Raw genomic sequence first — 19,459 nt, 5'->3', positions numbered from 1 at the left:
ATACAAGAAAAAATGTACTAATACATTTAGCTTTGGTGGGAAGAGGCATAAATTTTTATATGAATACAAGTGGACGAAAATGGAAGAAATTTGTAAGTCTGTTTCTTCGGTCCGTTTGGGTATTTTTTTTTGACAACATCGAAACCAAAGCATGTATCATATTTTATCTATCATAAACCACTCGTATCATTTCGCACCCTAAATACAAAAGGGTCACAACTCAAAATTTTCCAAAACTGAGTTTTTTGCATAAATTAATTCAGAGTACACATTTCTAACTGCTGCAAATATTTCGTTCACATAACTATCTTCTTTAACTGGAAAAATACAGTTATGTCTATTTTTATGTCAAGTGTGTTGCTTTTGCACGATCAATTAAAGAGAATTATTTTTAGTTGCGTTAATGGGCTCAAGAACAGCTGATTACTTTTATTACACATAAAGAGTTTTATTTTGAGTTCTGCCTCTATAACTGTAAAAAGTGATAAATTTCGTGGTATATTATTTTGCATTGTGCCTCTTTAGTTGTGAAAAGTGAGTTCAATTAGGTTAGGGAACTTATAAAATTAAAACATTTTATCAGTTAAAAAGGCACAACTTAAGAAAATATCACTACTTAATCGATAAAATTTCAGTTAAAGAGTCATAAATCAAAATTTTGTTTTATTTTCGCAAACATAAAATAAAATTGAGAAAAATATAGTAGAACCTTCTTCAATGTTGTATATTTTCATGATGGAACAATATTTTCTTTAAATATTACAATAATTTTTACATAAAACGTTTTTCGTCTCTCCTGAAAATCTTGGTATTTTGAGTTGTGACCCTTTTGTATTTAGGGTGCGATTTGTTGAAATTGAAAACATTGAGGATGAATAATGATAAAATGAAGAAAATAAAATATGAACTTTATAGCAATATTATAATGAACCTATAATTATCCCGCTCCTAATGCTGCTTTCGTCTTATTCTCTCTCAGTTTGTTTTACGGAAGGTTTCACTTCTATCAAGTCTAACCGTTAGACTGGTATTTTTTTTTATTTGTCCGGAACTCTCATTGATTTGTAGGATCTTTACTTACAACAATCTCCGAAGTATAATTGTTAACGTTACGCAGATCAGACGCAGCGATTCAAACTGTTCGTCTGTGATCGTTGGTCATAATTCCCAAGACGGTCCTACGTACCGGAATGTGGGGAACTGTATCCGGAAAAAGACTGCTATGCTCAGTTTCCATTGCGGGTATGCATCGTAGAATTATAGAAATTGTATTTTTTAATAATGACATCCCCTCGTTTGTAAGGGAAGGTCATAGTTCAAGATCGTTATGAGTGCTATTGAAATCTAGAAAATTTTGACTAACAAAAATCTGAATCCTTTCTACCAAGAGGTAACATTAAAAAGGTCTAGCGAATTTGTATTTACAGAGAGCAGTAATTCTAAAAGCTTATAAAGTTAATTGACTTCATCATTTGCTTGAGATTTGAAACCTGCTTAAAAGGAAGAAAGGAAATAAAGGAAAGGTGGTATGAAGTGTGCCATAGATTAGAGTGATTGCAGCCTTTCGTAGTATTTTCCACTGTTTAACCAACAATATCGCTCTCCAGCGAATTTCCCCAGACGGAGATTTCATACTTCAAATAAAATAAGCTTTTCTCGATAACAGTTAGTTTGCACTGAACAACTCATTTGAAAATCAAGTTTAGGTATCCCTAGATCATCTTGGATAGAGTACTAAAAAACGTCCCTCTAGCAAACATCCGAGTAAGCCATCACCCGACATCCTATTTTCACTAGGAATTTTTCATGCTGTGTGGATACATAGATTATCATAATGCGCATACATATACGCATATAGATATTTACATACATGCAAACTAAAATCATTCAACTAAAGTCTGTTTGAAATATTTATTTGCTCCCCATGCAATTGTTCTGCGCACTTGTTGAAACATTAACGCAACTCTAAAAATATAAACGAAAATCCATTACGTCATAAATTCCTTTCACTATTCATAAATCATTGCCTCATCGAAATTTTTACAAATATTCATGCACAAGAAATTTCGAGCAACTCATTTCAGCATGTCGACGACTCAGACGCCCCCCAGCTGATAGGCTAAAGTATCTCGAAAGAACTCCCAGCCATTGTTGATTTGAATACCGCCCAACTAAGCATTAATCTACTCATACAGCTCTTTGCTGCACTCAGCAGTAATGAAACAATAATAACACAAAATAAAACTATTACAACAAAAAATCAATTACAAAAATATCTGCTTGAAAAATTATTGTAATTTTTAATAGTTTCACACTTTATGTTTAAAGTATTTATTACCCTAAAATGCAGACAAATCATAGACAAGAGCACAAATACTCATTACAGTAACAACAACCAGCACAATAGAAACAATATGCCACACAAAACGAACTGGACCAGACCGCAGCGGCCCAGACCACCCCTAACAACATCATTTTTCTCGCTTTTAATTAGGCATTCCGGCATACCAGACACAGAACGAAATGAAAAAAGCTAGATAATAAAAAAAATAAAACACGGAGAACTTCACAAAAAAATCTTACAAATAATACGCATTCATATCTCTCCCATTAAATACTCGTACTTGAACGTCCAAACCGTTGCACGAATACCGCCGCTGTGGCAAAAGTTGGTCTCTGCGCCTGAGGGTGTGAACTTATGCGGCGTGCAACAAAGGCACCACAAGCGCTCGAAATACTCTCTGGTTATTTATTTTTTGTTTCTACTTTATTCGGGAGCGGTCATTACATCGTTTGGCTAGTGAAATGCCGGCCAGACACATGGGCTGTCCGCGTAGAGGCAGACATGAACAGAGTTGTGAATTATCACTGTTGTTCCTAATCTTTTTGTAATTTGTAGAATTTTTTTGTAATTTTTTTCCTAATGAGTTGTGAAGTTTTAGCAACGTCGGAGAATTTTTGCTATTTTTGTGAATTAAAAAGCATTTCCGTGCTTCCACATTTTTGTCTCAACTTTGTAGACTTGCAGTAGTTGAGTAAGTTTGCAAATTATGAAAGATACTTCACTAGCTGTTGATTTGTTAATTTTGAAGGGACTTTGTGAATGGAAAACCGAGAAATTTGTATTAACAACAAAGGGGGTAGGGGGAGACAAGAGTTGGTAAAATATCTGCCAATATTCGACGGGCTGAAACATATTCAATTTTTGCTTTTATAAATATACTAGCAAACCCGACCCCCTTCGCTGGGCACACTAAAATAGAATAGATATGGTTTAGAACAGAAAATATATGGTTTTCATATTATTTATTTCTTTATTCAAGCGCTTTGGCATAAACAATATTTTTTGTTTTTCTATTTGTTTTTGAGTAAATATAAAATATAAATTGAAAATCAGGAAAAAAGAAGATTGTTTTTAAATTTCAAATCAACGCATATGAATAAACAATCGTCTTTTTTCCTGATCATCCATGAATTTTTCGTTTCAATTTATATGTTTTATTAAGCATTGGAGCACGAACACATAATTTCATTCGGATTTCACATTAAATTCTCAAATTTCGTAAGAAATTATTCACTGTTCCAAAATCCACTCCAAAAAAATGCACAAACAATTTTACATGTTGCACTTACGTTTTTTCCTTATGGCATCCAAATCAGAAAGAAATATTGACACATTGTAACTCACACTGTCAATTTGACAGTTCAGTTCCGCCCCAAGCGTTAAAAAAGTAAGCGACATTATGAAGAACGCTGTACCCATTGCCAGTGCTCCGAATTACAACCAAACTTTACGAAACCCATTTTCAATACTTACTTAACAATGTGCGTAAGTTTGGTTTAATTCGGTTCAAAGACACGGCGGGTCCACGTTTTGGTATATATTTCGAGACCCTAGTCAACAATAGGTATGAAAATTACCCCGTATTAAAGCACTTATCAACAGCTTTCATTTGATACCCATATTGTACATACACAACCAAAGGCTACCGGGGTCCACGTTTTGACCTATATCTCGAGACCCCAGTCCCGGAGCGGCATGAAAAATACTCTGTACTAAAGCATTCACCAACAGCTTCAATTTGATATCCATATTGTACAAACACATTCTAGGCTCCACGTTTTGGTCTCTATCTCGAGACCCTAGTCACAGAGCGGATGGAAATACTCTGAACTAAAGCATTCACCAACAGCTTCCATTTGATACCCATATTGTACATACACGTCCGAAGGTTACCCGGGTCCACGTTTTGACCTATATCTCGAGACCCTATCTACCGATAGGTATTCAAACTACACGGAAATCATCTTCAATACCTACTTAACAATGTGTGTAAGTTTGGTTTAATTCGGTTCAAAGACACGTCGGGTCCACGTTTTGGCATATATCTCGAGACCCCAGTCATCAACAGGTATGAAAATTACCCCGTATTAAAGCATTTATCAACAGCTTTCATTTGATACCCATATTGTACATACACAACCAAAGGCTACTGGGGTCCACGTTTTGACCTATATCTCGAGACCCCAGTCACGGAGCGGCATGAAAAATACTCTGTACTAAAGCATTCACCAACAGCTTCAATTTGATATCCATATTGTACAAACACATTCTAGGCTCCACGTTTTGGTCTCTATCTCGAGACCCTAGTCACAGAGCGGATGGAAATACTCTGAACTAAAGCATTCACCAACAGCTTCCATTTGATACCCATATTGTACATACACGTCCGAAGGTTACCCGGGTCCACGTTTTGACCTATATCTCGAGACCCTATCTACCAATAGGTATTCAAACTACACGGAAATCATCTTCAATACCTACTTAACAATGTGTGTAAGTTTGGTTTAATTCGGTTCAAAGACACGGCGGGTCCACGTTTTGGCATATATCTCGAGACCCCAGTCATCAATAGGTATGAAAATTACCCCGTATTAAAGCACTTATCAACAGCTTTCATTTGATACCCATATTATACATACACAACCAAAGGTTACCCAGGTCCACGTTTTGACCTATGTCTCGAGACCCCAGTCACGGAGCGGCATGAAAAATACTCTGTACTAAAGCATTCACCAACAGCTTCAATTTGATATCCATATTGTACAAACACATTCTAGGGTCCACGTTTTGGTCTCTATCTCAAGAGCCTAGTCACAGAGCGATATGAAAAATACTCTGAACTAAAGCATTCGCCAACAGCTTCCATTTGATACCCATATTGTACATACACATCCAAAGGTTACCCGGGTCCACGTTTTGACCTATATCTCGAGCCCTGTCCACCAATAGGTATCCAAACTATAGGGAAACCATCTTCAATACCTTTTTAACAATGTGTGTAAGTTTGGTTTAACTCGGTGCAAAGACACGGCCGGTTAACGAACACACACAAAAAGTTGACTTTATTTTATATTATTACAATATAAGATTTTTTTCAGTTTGTGTCCGAAAAATCCAAATATCTGACGGAACCTTATTTTTTTCCAAAATAAAATATAATCCATGTTACTCGTGGATAATGTAGCTTTCGAATGGTGAAGGAATTTTTAAAATCGGTCCAGTAGTTTTTGAGCCTATTCATTACAACCAAACAAAGTTTTCCTCTTTATAATATTAGTATAGATAAGTACGTACATATGTATATAATTGACGTGTGCATCCTTTGTTGAGTGCTTGGCCGAGCTCCTCCTACTATTTATGATGTTCGCCTTGATGCTCTTATACAAAATTGAGAGATCTACTTGCCGAGGGGCAACCGCTATTAGAAAAAATCTTTTCCGTCATTTTGACGTTTCGTGCCCACAGCATGTTTGGAGCTACCGAGTGGCAGTCACGCACTAACCCATTCGGCTACGGCGGCCGCCTTCGTTCCTTTCAGATTACATAAATATGATATTTCTTAGAAAAATTTACTCATTTGATGCTACTTGAATAAGAATAAAAGCAGTAGTATGTTGTTCTTTTGTACAAAAGGCTTTCAAAAGTGAGCCCCAGATGTCGGTAGTGAATAATTCCCAGATAATTCCCTTTTCTTTTTGTCATCTTTCTTGTACGGATGCACAGTTTTACATGATAGAACAACGTGTTTAAGTTCTTGAAACTTTTTTTGAAAATTATCAATCTTTAAGAACAGCATCTCGCAAAATGCGGTAGTTTTTTCACATATGCCTAGTATTTTAAATAAAAATAGTGAATGCTGAAAGAAGCAAAATTTTTACATTTATTTTATTTTAAAACAACATCTCGATGCGTCTTTTGAAAGAGCCTTTAAGTAATCTGAATAACACAACAACGAAAATACACTGTGACCTTGAATATCTCTTGTATTTCTATTGACTTCTCTATTTCACAATAGCGAAGGCGAGAAAGCTGCCTAAAGAAAGCTAAGAAACCCTCGTTAGATTCAGTTCGAACAATAATAAGCAGAGTGATCTATTGAATTCTAGAGTAATATTGAAATCATTCCTGCCAAGATCGGATATTCATATGAAATATGTTGAGATATCCACATGCATAGTGTGAATTCTATCTAAACTGGCTCAGACGCGAGCGTACTCAATTGTGATCAGTGAAAATATTAAGTCGGTCCTAGTGAACCGGTTTACTATATTTCTACTAAAGTAATATCGAAAAAGGTGTTGGAGATACTTAGACCTCTCACCGTACCACTACTCTAATTACACTTGTACATATTAATTTATTATATTCCAAGACGTTGGCTGGTCACCAATATCACGTTCTAGCGGAATAGCGGACAGACCTCATTCAGCGATTTTCATTTCCTTCACCCCGCCGTGGCCAAGTACCCATTAAAAAGTTATTTTTTTTTAGTTCCTTACCAGTGGTATCATTAATATTATTTTACTAGCGATGATAAGAAAATCCAATTAAGTAAAGGATTTAATAAGCCTTGATGGTCACTTGGCTACCTGAAAAAGCCCTTATCCAATTTCTTTAGTCATTGAAGTAAAATGTTAAAAAATGCTTTGCTTCCTTTATGCAAAATTAATCGTCCTATGAGAAGATTTATAAATTGGCAAATGGCGGCGCACATCAATCATATTTGACACTTGCGAACTAGACAGCTGCTTTATACAAGCAGACAGTGAATGGGGAGCGTTAAGCTAAAAAAAAGTGCGTGTAGCGTAGTACACATAACAGAAGTGAAACTTTCAAGGCAGACAAAGAAAGAGGGAGAGACCCGAGAAGGAATGAGAGAGAGAGAGAAAGAATATATATCTAAATAAATTCACAACATTTGCTGAGAATACAAATAGACAAAATTTACAAGAAACGGAGAAGGGTCGACCGGTATAGGTAAACCCCGGACACAAACCGTGGCAATAACGGGCACTACTCCGAGCGTTTATCACCCGGACAAACTCAGCGATTCTTGGACCGCAGCAAGGGCACAAATTACCGCAAGACAATACCAATAAATCCGACGAAAAGTTTGAAAAGTCCGTGAAACATAAAAACTGCAAATAGTCGTCCGAGGAATTTGAGTGAGCCAAGTCTAGAGAATAAAACGAGTTAGAACCCTTTTTCTATTAATTTTGCGACCGCAATTGCGGAGGCGTGAGCTAGTGCGCTGTCATGATGGAAAAGAAAATCAAGCCGTCGATTCAAACGAATGCCAAACACAAAGAAATAGACCGATCTTGCTGAAATTTGGTGAGTGTTCTTCCAAGAGGTGCTACTAACTAAATATAAACTCGGTATGCACCAGTAGTGCTCTCGGACTTTTCAAACGACCTTCGTATTAGCTTTTTTTATTTTTTAAACAGTTAAAAATTATGTTGTTTTCTTCCCAATTCTCAATACATATGCAACAATTTTTAAAATATTATTGGCTCTCCTGGAGCTTTTTCTTAGCCGAGAAGCGCCATTTCGTTGATTATCGGTTCCTTTCAATGTCATGTGCATAGCCATCTTTATCGGCCTTGGGCAATATTTTGACACAAGAGAAGCATTTTTTTAGCTATTGCAATGGGACGTTGTTTTTTTTTCAAGAGTTTCAGCATTCTCGGTACCAGCGCCGCAAAATATAGCGCACAAGGTGCTGTGTCATACCCAGCTAGGCACCACTATCGGTTGGAGGATTGAGAGTGATGGACTACTGAAACATGGCAAATAGTTAACCATAATACGGTGCACTTTATATTCTTTGTACCATTCGTTCTTTTGATATGTTGAGGCCTCAGCAGTCTACCGTTAAAGTGTTCCAAGGTTAGTCACATGATATTATGGTGAAAAAAAATTCCGAAGGCATTTTGCTCAATTACATTCGATATAGCGCATTCGCTCTCAAAGCTATTACACACATTATGTGACAGATGGGAATATTTCTCGGAATATGATGATTTTTTGTGATCTTTTGGCTTCTAAAGAATGGTAAAAATGAAAGTTTGTGTTTTTTGAAGAAGCTTTTGCAGGAAAGCAAATCAAAACTATATACTGCTTTCAAAAATAGCATGTAAGCAAGCGAAAGATGTACCAACATAAAAAAATTAGTTTCACAATATCTTAAATAAACTGAGAGAGAGATGCAAAGATTTGAATATGACACAAACATCCTTCATATCCCACATGCCATTCACTGACTTGAACCCTGAACCTACCAAATGGTATTCATGGACTAACCTACTTCACTGTGTTGCCGCCAAATGGTTACATATAGTATTTAATTTATAGAATATTTAAAGTTTTATCACTTTACAGCGCTCTTGCGTAAAATTCTAAGTAGGTACTATTTAAAGATAAATTCGCACTTATTAAGAAATTTGTGATAATGAAAATTTATTTATCGCCCTACATCATTTAATTTCTCCCTTTTAAAGTAATCTAAAATAGCCATCAACACTAGCAATCATCGAGCTGATTTTAATCTGTGTAATGGCAGCGAACTTAAAATGATTTATCACTAATCGCCTTCTACAATGCATTAAAAACTCAATTACATTCAATAAAAGTTCAGTTACTTAAGTGTAAATTGCCATTAAAAGCAGCAAGGAAAATGCGCCAATCATCCCCAGATTCATATCTATCTTATTAAACGTTGATGGAAATCTTGCTTAGCAGCATATTTGTGGATGGAAGAACATAAAACATTTACCACAACTAAACGTTTACATTTTATTTTCAGATTTATTGCAAATTTACTGCAAATAATCGCTCAACATTAAAAACAAAATCAATGTAAGTAAGCAATTTGAGTAAAAATGGGTGAAACCCCCTAAAAGCATGCTACAAACTCACATCGTCTGCCTTTGTTTGGGGTTACTTTGTCGCTCCGACCCACACGGGTGGTGGCAATGTAACGTCGACGGCAAACAACTCCCAAAATCGCAAACTTTCCAAACAAGCAGTGTGGCGAATTTCAAATTAATTGAATTCCATTTATGACGCACAGAAAGTAAAGTAGTAATTTCTTAAAAGCAAAGCCCAACTTGAATGTTTCACTTCCCCATAAGCGCTAGCGTTCAATACGAATATTTTCCAGAGGTTTCAGTGGTTCTTTGGCAATGCAAGCACTTTGTTATGTTCCTTCTCTTGTCACTTTGGGAAGTCAAACGCATCAACAATCAGTAAACATCAAATCCGCCACTGATGTTGTTTTCTGTTTTTCACTGTATTGCTGTTGTGTTGCTCCTGTAGTGCCTGTGACACTTGTAGTGTTGCGGTTTTTCACGGGCTTTTGCATGTTAAATGCCATGAAATCCTTTGAAACCTTTTTGCCTAATGAATTTCTTCGGTTTTTACACTCGAACCAAAGTAAGTATATTTAGGATTCTCTTGCCCTGCATGGAAATCCACCCGTAACGAGCTGGTGCTCTTCTACAGAATTTAAAATCAAAACTAGTTTGCGTTACATCTCCTTGCCACAAAGTCGAATGCTGGCGATGTCACCGTTGCTGTCAATTATATCTTTTCTTATCCCTCATTCCGCAGTTTGGAACTAGTGATAAATAGGGCAGAAGAGATCCGGTATTTCCGCATCTTCCTATCGGTAGTTCCGAGCCAGTGTGAAATTCGTTGGTACCAAATATAAAAGTACGAGCACATAAATACTCATAATCCATATATGAATTCGTTCTTCTGTAAAAATATGTAATACATTTTCTGTGATTAGTAAAGGGTGGGTAGATGTTGAAATGGAATAAAATGGCGTTTGCTGTGGGGCACGTAGCACCGTCCTGTTAGAACCTCCAGGTCCATATGGTTCAATATGGGCCATAAGAAATCGGAGGGGCCACCACGTCTACCGAAAAATGGGCGCAATGCGTTAATGAACACTCATTTTGATAATAAAGTTTTATCATTTGAACGTGCTGTTCACTCGTGTAACTTGCCATGATGATTTGGCATAAACAACTGAATAATAAACAAAAGATTTGGTAGATGTCACCAAAACAAAATGGCTGCCCCAGAGCGCCAAAATCGACCCGCGCCAATTGAAAAACCCTTTATAATTTCTCTATAGTGGACCACGGTAATGAAAAAAAATTAATACAATGCAGTGCGGATGGACTATTATTTTATTTACCTGGAATTTGATCATTTATCCCTGATTTGCTAGTTGCAGTATTCTGCCACCTGAGTACGTTGGGGTGAAACTCAACGAAAGTGGCTGGTGGACTAATGTCCCATTAAAATCTCTGAAAGGCCTCAGAATACGTTCCAAATCCGCCGCTTTTGGAGACGACGACATCTTTCTAGCCACAGGTGGATCGGTGGCAGGAACTTTTGAGGCTGACAAAGCCGCAGCTCTCGAGTTTGATGGATATCCTTGCCGGTCATTACACGTTAGGTATTCATGTGGTGAAACTTGCGATTGCTACAAGTCCTTACAGCAGAAGCTGACTCGAAGGTGAGGTGGACTTATTTCAGTATCTTCTGTTCAGCTGTCCTGCTCTTGCCGGGATAAGTTTCAGGCCTCTTTACTTTCAGGTTTCGCTACACCTTGCAGATTAAAATATCACACACCTGGTGAACTTCATCAGCAGCATGAAGCGGATAACGCACATTGTTTGAACATCATCATCCTCTAATCCTCAAAGCGACCTCTTCCTTTTCCCCCCTCTTCGGTTCTTCTCGCACTGTTTTTCCTCTGTATGACATCACAGGGGACGAGTTGTATTATTTGTCCAAGTGGGCTATTGCATAAGCAGCCATTTATCCTAACCTAATATCAAATGGCGCCATAACTGAATGGGTTGGTGCGTGATTATCATTCGGAATTCGGAGAATGTTGGTACAAATCTCCGTAAAACACCAAAATGAAGAAAAAGTTTTCCCTGATAGCGGTCGCCCCTCGGCAGGCAATGGCAAACCTCTGAGTGTATTTCTGTGATTTCTCCTTAAAAAAATACTTACCATTCGGAGACGCACGACACAAATAGGAGGAGGTACTCGGCGAAACATCGAAAAAGGGTGTAAGCGCCAAGTATATGTATACAAGTATATAAAAGGACGGATTCATACAGGAAAATTTCAAATTACACTTAAAACTTTGCAGGTTAATTATATTGGGGGAAAATACCAAGGAAGCTAATATAAAAATTTTAGTCGATCGGATGTTTTATAATCAAGTAAGAACTACAAGAACAACAAATTTGAAACTTTTGTATATAAATAATAAATTTTATTTCACATTCTACTACTTTTCTAGGTTTTTTAAGTGGAGTTACGTTTGAAAAAAAAAAGGCGGCCGCCGTAGCCGAATGGGTTGGTGCGTGATTACCATTCGGAATTCACAGAGAGGTCGTTGGTTCGAATCTCGGTGAAAGCAAAATTAATAAAAAAAACATTTTTCTAATAGCGGTGGCCCCTCGGCAGGCAATGGCAAACCTCCGAGTGTATTTCTGTCATGAAAAAGCTCCTCATAAAAATATCTGCCGCTCGGAGTCGGCATGAAACTCTAGGTCCCTCCAATTGTGGAACAACATCAAGACGCACACCACAAATAGGAGGAGGAGCTTGGTCAAACACCTAACAGAAGTGTACGCACCAATTATGTATGTATGTACGTTTGAAACAATCATTTATAAAATTATAAACATTTACATATTATATAAAGCTTAACTTAAGTAGAGTAAAGAAAAATATAATATATTTAGGCCAACTTAAGTTAGGTTAAGTTAAGTAAAATTAAGTCAAGTTATGCAAAGTTAGGTTTTTTAAGAGTAGTGCATTTAAGTTAAAGTAAGTTAAGATCATCGACTTTGCGACAACAACAATAACTTCAACCCTAATGTACCCTTAAGTGTCTTGTAAAGAACCGCTCTAAAGTTGATCTTATTATACTGGAGCCCTACATACTAAGCGCGAACTGTTATTGTTCCACAATGTATCAGTTTCACTCTAGTCCAGAATTAGTCAAATTTTCTGCCGATGCCATAAAAATGTGATGTTAAAGTCACTGTCTCTCTTACATACTCGTTTGCCATTTCCTTCCATATACGAGTAGAAAAAAATCTACAAACAAAGGGCTGGCCAGGAAATTGGCTTGATGAAACGTCAAGTGCATTGGACACATTGATTTGTGCATTGTTGTAAGCATTTTATGTATGTTTGTATACATATTTCCTGTTGCAAAAACACTGATCATCCCCCTACACAACTTTTATTCATTCACGTGCTCTACACATTCATTGAAAAGCAACTTGGCTGATTTATTTGTGTACACAAGCAGAGGCTTTGACGAATTAATACCACGTAATTTTTATCCTTTTTGAGCCTTTCCCTTGCAGAGTGTTTACTACGCCCTATGCTCTTATATGGTGGTGGGTGTGATTCAGCCATGAATTAATTCAAATGAGAGGTCATTAAAAGTATTAAGATTGCTGGGTGTGTTCTTAAATAAAGCCATTGCGTGATTAAGCTGAGTGAGTTTCGTTGATTTACAACTGATTTCTGCTATTTTTTTATATACATATTAATCTTATTCTCATATTGTATATGAATTTGTACACTCTGATCTTTCTAAATATTGTTGACACCAATCCAGTTTCATTGCGATTTTGCTGTTATATGGGCGCACAAGTGGAATTGATTAAATAGATAATTGTTTTAAAAAACATTTTCGGAAAAATTCCACAGGGGATTATAATGAAATGATACAGAACAATCATCCGCTGTGCATCAACATACAGAGAAAGTGCCTATCAGCCCGTTAGGTATTCTGGATGCATTGAACGCTAACTCTGTTTTCCAATACACTGTTAGGGTTGCCCTCCCATTCCCGTTTAAAATCATCAAACCGAGCAGCGACCTCATTTTCGGCGATTTTTCAATAACTGGAAAGGAGAACCGGCTACAAAAGTCCGAATAATTGAAAAAGTGGTGGCATGTTCAATGGTTAATGTTATTCTTATTCCCACAGAATAAGAAACAAACTCTGGCCCAACCACACATTCCATCTTGAGGCCACCTGCAAGTGATGATTTTGGGCAGTCACATCAAATACTCAGTTCCTGTCAGATCTGAATGAAAAAAAAGAAAAACGGCAAAGAAAAATTCCGATGTTTGAAGATAAAAATAATTTTGGCCCCTGCAAGGCTAGTTCGTCCGCATCGTTATACCGATACGAGTAGGCATCCCTGGGGCCCGCTACTTTTAAATTATTATCTCAATGTTTTTTTTTTTAAGTCAAATAGAATGAAAGTTTAGAAGATAGTGCTCTGGAAATTTATATTCATTATTACAGCTCGACCATTTGCGTTCCAGATTGTTTTTGAAGTTCGTTAACATAATTTGACAAAAAACAATGGACCGACTTTATTCAAATTTCAAAATCATTGTAAAAATTCTTCAAGATAAGCATGATTAATGTTCGAATGCAAAATCAATTGCAGATTAATCTATCATGAGATATTCTACAATAGCAAAAAGCTTTATTCTAATGGGTATTGGAAATTTTAATAAATTATTTATTACATTGTTTGTGGAAGAAAAAAATCCATTATTTTCTTGGTAGATGGATGTGGTGATCGATATCTCGTAAAGTATTGATCAAACCATTTGAAGTTTATGCTCGTTATCAAGGTGACATTTCATACTAAAATTATTATTCGCCATCCGCGCAGCCTTTGCCAAACGGAATGAAATCGACCCATTCTCCATTTTCTCTCATTGCAAAACCTCCTGAATGACAAGAAATCGGTATCAAGAGAAATTGTGAAAATCGATTACTACTATTTTTCGCCCATAAGGGCAAAGATTTCTATGAGAAATGCATTATAAAGCTACCTATGAAACGGGGCATATTTAACCTAAATCGGGCAATCCGAAGCATCTTGAATAAAGTTTTGGATTTTACGCAAAAATAATGTATTTCTTTTTCCTCAAATTTTGGCCTCCAAAGACAGTGTAACCCCTTAAATATCTAACTAGGTATGTACTTGTTAGCTTATAGTTTACGAGTATGTACACTTGTGTTCACAACAATAGCAGCGCAACTCAAAGTTTTTACCACTTCCTATTTTTTATTTATTTCTGATTGATTACAAGTACTCAAAATTTGTTCTATGTATAAGGAGAAAATCCACAAGTTCGCCAGAAAATTAACTTTAAAAAATCAACGCGATTTTGCAACTGCTTTAAACTTGAATCTTATTATACCAAAAATTGTGTAGGCTATAAAACTGCTTAATCGGAATTCTTATGAAAATTCAGTTTAAAAAATTTTAAATTTTGAAGGAAAGCTTTTGAACCATATATAATATTTATAAGAATCTAATAAAATTAATTAATTAATTTTTTTTTATTTTACAACGATTTGTTTGATGCTGGGCAAAGGATAAGTATGCATTCGATAGAACTCTTTCTGCTCTATAAAACCATGTTATTGCATTTTCGGGCTACTTAATTTTTCATTAGTTATGAGGCTTGGAAATGGAATACCAAGGAGCCAAAAATTAACATTTTCAGCACCTGCTCTTCTTGGCTTTTCAACGAAGTCAAAAAGCTGCCGAACATTTTGCAGCCGGGGACATTTGCGACGTGGATGAAAAAGGTGTCATAGGTGAATCGCCCAGCCCGAAAATGTTTTGCAAAGTTCAAAAATGGCCACTTTGACGTCAATGGCACGTCCCGCAGCGGAAGACCTTCTGAATTCAATGAAGAACGTCTCAAATGACTTTTGGAGGAGAACCAGTCGTGAATTGGCCGAAAAAATAAACTGCGATCATAAACGATTCTCAATCACCTTCATTCAATGAGATTTACCGAAAAATTGGGCACCTGGGTGCCTCATGAGTTCAACGAAAAAAACAAAGAAACTCGCCTTCAAATTGCCTCTCAGCATCTCGCCCACCATCGATCAACACGCGGTCATAAACATCGCTTTTTGTATCAAATCGTCACGGGAGATGAGAAATGGGACCTATACATCAATATGAAGCAAAAAAAGAAAATATTGATATGTGTTTTATGGGACTGAGAGGGGATGGTGCACTAAGGAATGCTCGAAAAGAGCGCTACGGTCAAGAAGGAGCTCTCCATTGCATAGCTCCACCGCGTTATGAGGCAATTCGACTGAGAACTCTTGATCGACATAGTCAAACCATACTCCTTCAGGACAACGTCAGGTCCCATGTTGTACAAGTCATCGAAGCCGTGCTCCAAGGGCTTGAATGGGAGGTCCTTCAGCACCTCCTTATTCTCCAGACCTTGCACCGACCGATTACCATATTTTCTGCTCCCTGTCAAACCATACGAAGGTTGTTACCTCCGATATCAAAGATGTCCTTGAAAACTGGCTCTAGTGGTGGGAAGAGGTAAACAGCAACGGCGAATATATAAGTGATTAGCTTATTGATATAATTTTTGGTTTTTGTTTTAATAAAAGTCTACGGTAAAAACGCTACGAACTTATTCCCAAACCTAATATACAACTAAGTAAAAAATACAAAACAAGGCATTAATCAAAACAGTGCAATATATCTGCTGCTATTATTGGACACACAGATGTATGTTCGTGTTATATATTGATAGAGAGATATGAATAATTATTTGAGGAAGCGTTATGTATTTTATGATAATTCCAACGATAGTTGACCCACTTATGACCATAGATGTATTTATATATATATAATATAAAACTCTGAGCAGTTTTATGTACAGCCTAAGCTACAAATAAGGTCAAATATTTCACTTACCCACATATGCCAAACCGCCTTACTCTCTCTTACTAACAGGCGAACCGAAAGGCGAAAAGGCCACACTGCAAATCACTAATGAGCCACAAAATCAAAAACCAGGACATCTCACAATACCGTACAGGTAAATAAATGTTGAAAGAAATATTTAATTAAAGCATATATGTATACATGTATGTGTGTGCGTGCCATATGCATTTGTAGGCATATGGAAATGTACTAAATTATATTAAGTTGATTATGCGAAGGCAGTAAGTAGCACAAGTCAACTGAATTTCATAATTAAACAAATTAATGAATTCAACAGGGCCACACGACGCAGGGATCAAAATACTAAGAGACAGAAAAACTGTAGAAATGCATAGCTGAGCGGTAAAAAGTCCAGCAGTTGGGCAAGTAACAGAGACTTGTGCTCACTTTTAGACTATTACAAATGCAATAGGGGATGATGAACGTAACGATAATGAAGTTGACTAATGAAAATGAACTACAAAATAATCAACTCATTCATTTATTTGTGCCCGTATTGGTTTGCAAACTGCAGAGCATTGAAAATGTTGCCATACAAAGATACTTTGTTGAATATAGTGAAGTTCCTCAGCTTAAATACACTCCACTCCACTACACTGCACTACACTTTTGCGGCCGCACTTTTACTCGTATAACTCATATAGCGCCTGTTGCTACATACCTACATCTATACCTTTATATATACAGTAAGGGAGTGAGTGAGTGAGTGTAAGCAAGTGGCAAAGAGGGGAAATGAAAAACTGTTACATTGAAGAGCACCAAAATCAGTTGAAAAAACTGCAGAATGGTAGACCGAAAAATTAAAAATGTCGAGAGGCCAACATCACCGGCAAACGCCACCACCACAACCACCCTGTGCCACGTGGAGTGGAATGAAGCGCATTGGAGTGCTGTAGTTCAGGCTCGCCACTACAATTGATGAGTGAAAAATCACAAGTGAGCGGAGCGGGTATGAGCGCAAATGAGGGTGCAAATGAAGGAAAATATAGTAGTTGTATGTAAGTGCAGGGGCATGTTACGAAACATGTCGAACGGTTGACAGACAATACATTGGAAATGTCGAAGTGTGGGTGGGTAGAGTTGAGCAGAATTAAGCGGCGAATGACCGGCAGGCAAATAAATATGGGCACTATTTTTACTGTCTTCGCTGGTCAGCTGTAACATATGTAGGTGTGCATATGTATGTATGTACGTGACAAACTATTAGCGTAGTATTGTGTATTTGTACGTAGTTACAGCACTTGTTTCTGTCTGGTCGTCGTTGTTGCAACTGACCGCTTCCGCTCTATTTCAAGTGTATGAATTCGGTCGATATGTAAGTTACTATTTTTAGTTTATAGTATTTATTTGTCCACCTTTTTTCTTTTACATACTACTCACCGCTGTTGAGTGCTTCACCGGAACAGTACATAAGTCTACACACGTAAACTCGTATGTTCATATGTATGCATAAGCAAATAAGTAGGCTTATAGCGGCTTGTACTTTCTACATGTGCATATGTATGTACATATGTATCTCCCGCTACGTTCGTCTGAATTTCGAGTGTTTTTCATTTTGCCGTGCATTCTTCCGGCCCTACTATTCCCCATTTTTTCTTAATTCTGCATACTTCAACTTCTTTTTTCCACAGTTTCTGTGTATTGATTCAGCCACTAACTGCCAGTCGTAGTCATTTCTCATACATACGAGTACTTCTGAAAACTGTTGCCTGCTGTGTGCTATTGTATGAAGCTACATACCTACGTTTGTGTGAGTTGCTTTCATATTGACTCTGAATGAATAAATTCTCTCAATTTGAATGCGGCACCAATGAATGTTGCTGCACTAGCTGCATATGCTGACCTGAACCGCTTGAGCGTTTCTTTTTTGTTTTGCTTCTTGCTATATAGAGTTCTATCAGGAGAAGAACTTCATTATCACTCAACACCAACAACGATAGCATTGAAGTGAACGTCATCATCATCAGTATCATCATCCAGAAACGTCATTTACGTACTCACAGCGCCACCACCATCGACAGTGGCATCAACATCAACAACTTACAACAATGTGCGTCCATCTCACTGAATCATTCCTGGTGTGCACGTTGCGGTGATCGCTCGATGGAAATTTCAGTGACGCAACTCGTGACGGTTTGAAATTTTACGAAAACACAAGCGATATTCTTGAAGTATAACGTAAACAAAGGAGTGTAGGAAATTATTTATGTATATGAGTGTGTGTATGTCCGAACAGAAGCATACTAGCGACATAGTGAAGTAGTGCGCGCGTAATGTTGTGAATTTTTCGATTGCAAACAGTTTTGAGCTAAATAGTGTGTGTGGGTGTGAAAGTGCAAAAGAGCATAAAGCATTTACGATTAGATCTATGAAAAAATATAACAGATACTAAAATTAAAGTGAAGGAAATTTTATTTCGTTTTGAATTACACAAGTGAAATCATGCGGAATATGGGGCGTCTGTTTCAGTACAACCGCTTTGGTGTAAATGAGCCAAATGCGGGGGACAACAGGAAGGATGAACAAACTGATGGTTGCGCGAAATGTAAAAAGGTAAACAAGAGCGAGTTAGGAGAAAAAAGCTCTATAGCTCTACATTTTTGAAATATTTTAAAATGCATTTTATAAAGGTACTTACACCTTCGTTCTTTTAAAAATTGCAATCAAAAAACAGTAGTAAACCTTTATGTATTTATATATGTATGTGTGCATACATATATAATTTATGAAACATAACTTCGTTGCAGTGAATCATTGATCAGTGATTTCTGGTGCTGTTGCAATCAATTTTTCCAACGTCCATTACATTACCCTAAAACCCATCCATTCATGCATAGCTGGAAATTCATGCACAGCAGATTCTTTTAACACTTTTACCATTTTTTATGAATTTCCGTTGCTGATAAGCCTTCCAAGACAGCGCCTCTTATCATTGCATGATATTCCGTACTTTTGCGTTCGAGGCAGCCGAATGAGTTTGTGCCTGACTACAGTTCGGGAGTGAATAGGTTCGAATATATGTACATGAAACACCAAATGACAGAAAAAGTGTTTTCTAATAGCGGTCCGCCCTCGGCAGGCGATGACAAACCTTCGAGTGTATTTCTGCCATGAAAAGTACCTCATGAAAAGCTATCTGCCGTTCGGGGTTTGAAACTGTAGAACCCGCCATTTGGGGAAGATGGATACCACAAATAGGAGGAGCAGTTCTGCCAAACACCCAATAGAAGCTGTAAGAGCCAATAATGTATGTATGTATTCCGTA

General features: G+C 37.1%; 1 protein-coding gene across 1 annotated transcript in view; it reads left to right on the top strand.

Moving 5' to 3' along the window:
- The first annotated feature begins 18,533 nt into the window (after positions 1-18,533).
- LOC129241698 (uncharacterized) overlaps positions 18,534-19,459 on the top strand; it is a 51,338-nt gene continuing 50,412 nt past the window's right edge. Inside the window, exon 1 of the mRNA XM_054878168.1 lies at positions 18,534-18,747. Coding sequence (XP_054734143.1) covers positions 18,637-18,747 — 111 coding nt within the window. The 5' untranslated portion in view covers positions 18,534-18,636. The remainder of the gene's footprint in view (positions 18,748-19,459) is intronic.

The sequence above is a fragment of the Anastrepha obliqua genome, chromosome 3 (assembly GCF_027943255.1).
Source record: "Anastrepha obliqua isolate idAnaObli1 chromosome 3, idAnaObli1_1.0, whole genome shotgun sequence".
NCBI classification, from domain to species: domain Eukaryota; kingdom Metazoa; phylum Arthropoda; class Insecta; order Diptera; family Tephritidae; genus Anastrepha; species Anastrepha obliqua.
The sequence above is the reverse complement of the archived record's forward strand: the minus strand, read 5'-3'. Positions and strand labels throughout refer to the sequence as shown.